This window comes from Vigna radiata, unplaced genomic scaffold, assembly GCF_000741045.1.
Source record: "Vigna radiata var. radiata cultivar VC1973A unplaced genomic scaffold, Vradiata_ver6 scaffold_149, whole genome shotgun sequence".
NCBI lineage: Eukaryota > Viridiplantae > Streptophyta > Magnoliopsida > Fabales > Fabaceae > Vigna > Vigna radiata.
The window spans coordinates 590030-595250 of record NW_014542731.1 but is presented as its reverse complement, the minus strand read 5'-3'; the positions used below and the strand labels follow the sequence as shown (position 1 = coordinate 595250).

At 34.3% G+C, this 5221-nt stretch overlaps 1 protein-coding gene across 2 annotated transcripts; it reads right to left on the bottom strand.

Moving 5' to 3' along the window:
* Nucleotides 1–891: 891 nt before the first annotated feature.
* On the bottom strand, nt 892–3992 carry LOC106780619 (transcription factor TCP4). Of its 2 annotated transcripts, none has more exons than XM_014668913.2 (3): nt 3297–3992; nt 1452–2894; nt 892–1085 (listed from the first exon to the last, which is right to left on the bottom strand). In XM_014668913.2, exon 2 carries the CDS (start codon nt 2440–2442, stop codon nt 1498–1500), a length of 945 nt encoding a protein of 314 aa, XP_014524399.1. In that variant the 5' UTR covers nt 2443–2894; nt 3297–3992; the 3' UTR covers nt 892–1085; nt 1452–1497. The 2 variants fall into 2 exon arrangements, with proteins under 2 accessions (XP_014524399.1, XP_022632771.1); XM_022777050.1 differs by lacking the exon at nt 3297–3992 and adding an exon at nt 2993–3260.
* Between the last annotated feature and the right edge of the window lie 1229 nt (nt 3993–5221).

Below are 5221 nucleotides of genomic sequence, written 5' to 3'. Positions count from 1 at the left end.
TTTTGGTCTGAAAGTGCTTTTTTGAAGGATCTTAACAGCAATCCAAACATGCTGCAAAATATATAGTTATGAACAAGATTAAGTTGTTTCATAGATCTAGCATCATTATTAAATTCATAATCCATTAAAGTTTTGATATAATTCAAGTATGCACAGTAAAAGTCTTAGAAAGGTAGGATGAGCATTCATATTCTAGGATGCTCAACATGGCAACTTTGACTTTCTTTTGTAAAAAGTGATATTAACACTAACACACTAAACAATGTATAGGTAGTTAGTTACTCATAGCCTGCAACACAGTTTTCTTCTAAATTTATTGTTCTTTAACTTTTCTTCTAAACTTGATGTCACATAGTTTGATTGTAATATTGTTGAAGCCTACTGTTATGTTTAGGGGATACTCATCATGAGGGGATATTGACCATTATTTCTGCTGTTTCAACAACCACGTGCATGAATGTACCACATAAAGAGCAAAAGAAAATAGATGAGTTTCATGAAAATGCTGGAACTATTCCACAAATCTCATTAAATGCAAAGGGGTGTCAGCCCTTTACGTCAGGAACAAAAACAAAAAATGTGCATACATTTTGGAATTTCTAGTTTTCAATGACAGTACTATTGAGTGAAGTTGAAGCTGACAAACAAATACACTGTTACTGACCATATGGTTTAAGAGGAAATGTTTGACTTCCAAAATGTTCCTTTAAGGATCGTACTTGAGGGGCAAGGAAAAGGGAAGCCATCTCTTCCTATTACAGGGAAGAATAAGTCCAAATCAGATTCTGTTTCTTTAGATGTGGTTTTGCCAAGAATGGACATGGAACTTATGATTTTCATTAGATATCAGATGAAATATGTTTTTCTCAAGATTCAAAATACACTAAGGACTATAACCACCAAACTCAACTCAATGACAATTTCATCAATGTAAATTATACATATAGATTGCAGGGTAAAATGAAGGGAACTCACAATAAATTTAAAACCAAAAAGGAAAGTCAAATTGAAAGGAAATCTTTGTAGATCATAACGATGTGCCTAAATAATCTTCACTCGGTTCCAAAATCTGGTAGAGAACACTCCTGCATGTAATGAGATGCATCAGAGAAAACTCAAAAAAATGTTCGCACTGAATAAAAAAATTGTATGTTAGAAATTTAACAAGGGATGGTTAATTGAAGAGGGGGATAAATAGCTTTGTTGCTTGGATTGAAGCTTTGCATGGGATATTGCTTCGCCTAGTTTATAATATTTGTTCCGTAAAAGGCAGATTATGACAACTGTGCTAATAATATCTGGAACAATTCTAAATATTCTTTCAAAATATTCCTAATAATCCTTCTACTTCCTTTGCATAGTAAATATTAAATGTGTTTTCAATTAGTATTTTCTTTATAAAGTAGTAGATTGTAAGATTATATAACACTACTCTATTATGAGTAGAATACCTGATATGAAGACTACAGCATTGTTCAGTTCTTGTTGTGGGGTCGGTCAGTTGATAGAACTAGGAGAAGAAGATGGCCTATTGGAAGCAACTCCATGGTTCTCTTCCGCACCTTGAATTCTATCTGGAATACAGAACCCGGCTAATCCATCAGAAACAGCAAACCTGGTGCCAAAGAGGGAAGGTTGGTGAACTGGCTGGGGCCTCTGATGCTCAGAGGATGTCATCGGAAATGAAAAACTGGACTGAAGGGTCTCACTTTGAGCATAAGCCGAAGCAGAACCTTGGCCTATAAATGGCTGTGAGTTGAGAAAGAATCCCATTCTGCTCACATGACCCCCGGTTGTTGCTTCATTGTTCCAAGTCACAGTTCTTTGATAATGGTTCTCAAACGAAACTGGGGTTGAACCAGCAAAAAGGGTTTGAATTTGGTGCTCATTTGAAGGAGGTGCTTGATTTGCACCTTGTTGTGATGGCCAATTAATAAGGCCAGGGTGGTCTTGGAAACAGTGGAGAGATAGGCCAAGATCTTCTGAGTTGTTGTTGGTTTGAAAATTGATGGGGTCAGTGTCAACATGGGTAGAAATAAAGGCCCCCAGTTGCCTATGGAGCTGAAAGTTGTAGCCACAAGACTCTGAATGTTGTTGATGAAGTTCTTCTTGTTGTTGTTCAACTGCCATGATTCCACTTGATCCTGCAGCATCATTCTGCTTTTCCTCATGAGTAGGTGGATGCCATGGAGGAAGCTCAGCAAGCTTGTCAATGGAAGACTTTGCCTTCTTGATGAGCCAGTCCACGGCCTTGCTTGGTCTGTCATAGCCAAGTCTGTCTTGAACGTCATAGAACTCAATGGCTGTGTGTGCTGAGAGTCTAACCCGGCGATCACGAGGCCCTTTGGAAGTATAGACCTTGCTGTGGCGATCTTTTCTACCGGTGGACCTAACAATGTGTCCTCCTTCCACTTGAACAATATCTCCTACACTGCTCCTCATGACCCTTGTGAATGTTCCTTCTCTATTATGCTTCCTGTGTTTTATGGCTTGGTCCAAAGTGGATGGTTCTATTCCGTGGGAACTTCTTCCTATGCCTTCAACATATGGAGGTTGGTTTTGAGATACCTGATAATGAGCTCTGTGTGTGCTGATCAAGTTTTGCTGTTGTGAGTCATGTGGACTTTGTATAGGACTTGGTGGATGATACTGATTCCCACTGAAATCCAGTTTTTTTGCTTTTCAATATCTCTCCCTTTTCTCTTCTATATGCGGCTCATTATTTTTTTATTGTAAGGGTTTGTTTTCTCATAGGTTTTCCTTAGGCAGACACACTTTGCTTTGCTTGCTGTTGCCCTTAACTATAGTTGCCTGTAGTCCTTCATCTGCTGCGGCTGCCCACAGGCTTTGAATTGTGACAATTCTGCCACTGTGCTGGTCCCAAAAGGTCACACCTGCAATTGCAATCTTTCAGATTCCTTTTACCCACTCACAAAACCATATGAATGAATATATACAAACAAAAATACTCATGCTTCTTCATGTGACCTACGGTAATCTTATCTATCTTCTCTTCTTCTACAGAGAGTAAAAGGACAGGGTAAATCAGTAGATTGTTGATAAGTTAACTGAATACATCTACATGGGAACTCAAATCTTGGAGAAGAATTAACATGCAGCAGTTTTTTTTTTTTTTTTTTTTTCAACTTGAACCTGTTGTACTAGGAGGGTAAAAGCACAAACTACTAGAACATTCAACTATTGATTTATTGAAATTTGAGGTGAGGGTATATCACATGGCTCAAAAGGTTTGCAGCAAAGAATTGATGGACAGAGAGTGAGAAGGGAAAAGGTACCTTGGCCTATTGAAAAAGCTTGCGGATGCTTCTGCAAAGCGTGGCAGGGTGAGGTCAGAGAAGAAATTAAAGATCTTTTGGTAGTTGGTAGCCCCACAAACGCAAATGTTAAGAAACCATGTCACTATGCTCTCTTGCAGTTATATATATCTCTTTGGATCTCAACCTTCTCTTTTTCAGTCAATCGAGTATTTTCAACAGTCAAAAACTAAACAGATTCATGTAGCAAAACTACACTTCTCAACATGCATTATTTCATACACATAATCTACACTACACTACACTACACATACTTTAAGGGTGCGGTTATCCATCAATCATTCCAGACGATAATGATACCTCAACTTTCCTCTTCTACTGCACGTACCCTTTAACCTATATGGTAACTGTAATAACCCCACGTTGCTAGTGATGAGCTATGATTATCAAGTTCATGAATGATACACATGTAACTATCAATGGCCATCTCTTCCACCCACGCTTTTTCAAGCCTTTGATCATGACATGTTACATTTTGTTGCTTCCTTTTCCTCTATGTTAAGCAATTAGTGCTTCCTCTAAAACAACTGCATGCACTCTCATTTTCATCATCAAGTTCTTCTTCAAATTTTCTACCAACTCAATTAATGTTTCCTACAAGAGAAGAAATTTTTTCTTACAATACCTCATTCAAACCCATTGTCAAACAGGCCGCATGCATTTAACCAGCCTGATGCATCCTTTTTTGGCTGCAGGGAAAGAAACAAAAGGTGAGAAACAGCAAGAGAGAGAACATGGAGACGGATTTCATAATCTTTTTCCGAGAAAATTCATCATAATTTTAATTAATTTTCATATATTATATGAACAATTTTAAATTTAAAAAAAAATTCAAGTTAAAAATTAAACAAAGTTATGAAAATGTCATTAAATATGTTATGTTCCGAGAAAACATAGTAACAAATTATGAAAATTTTCTTCATATATATTCACTGCTTAAATCAATGCAAAAATTTTATCTGCCACTTATTTACTTCCATATCTCCGTTACCAGATTCTTTATTATGTTTTTTTGGTATTCAACCTTTCAAAATATACCGGTATTAATATATTAAAAATGCTTTTAACATATTTTAAAATATCAAAATAAATAACAAAAATATTTAGTAAAGAATCCAAATTCTATATTAAATAATATTGAAGGTTGAACTTTATTACCATTTAATAGCCTTCTTATAAGCCAAAAGTAAACATCTGATTTTCTTAAACTTTGATTAAGGAATGGTAAAATTCTTGATGTTTGTAAAATTTTGTTTCAAGAAAATATAATATAAAATACGCATTTTTTAAAAAAAAAAATATTTACCATTCAAAACTAAAAGATTATATATCTATAAAAGGATTTTTAGCAAGTTAATTTTAGTAAAGTGAAATGAAATGAAAATTGAACTCGCCTTTTTAGAAACGATTAAATTTTACTCTAGATATTTTATCACTTAGATGAACACGCGTTATCTCTTTTTTTATTATTATTATTATTTTAAACTAATATTGTGTAAATACTTAAAACAATCATCTAAATTTATTCTATTCCAAACTATAAACGACACCCCAAAATCCACATGGGATGACATATGTGAAAACTTAGATTTAAGTGATATTCTTTTCACATTCTTCCAAAACAATCAATATTGATATTTGGCAAAAGTACAAAAGCAATGTAATTTTTTTTTTAATTATCAAAATGGAACATATTTAAGAAGAATTACAAAAAGGGATAAATTATGCTAATTTGACATGATTTTATCATAAAGAAATCATATTAACTTAGCATAATTTTTGACTCAATTAATATTACAATTATATTGATATGATTATAATAAACTTATACTAAATTAATACCACTTACTTATTTTCATAATTTTTTTTTTCAATTTTTCCCATTT

Bases quoted from the DNA above. Each gene is read 5' to 3' on its own strand.
- LOC106780619 (XM_014668913.2), bottom strand. From the start codon at position 2,442: ATGAGGAGCAGTGTAGGAGATATTGTTCAAGTGGAAGGAGGACACATT.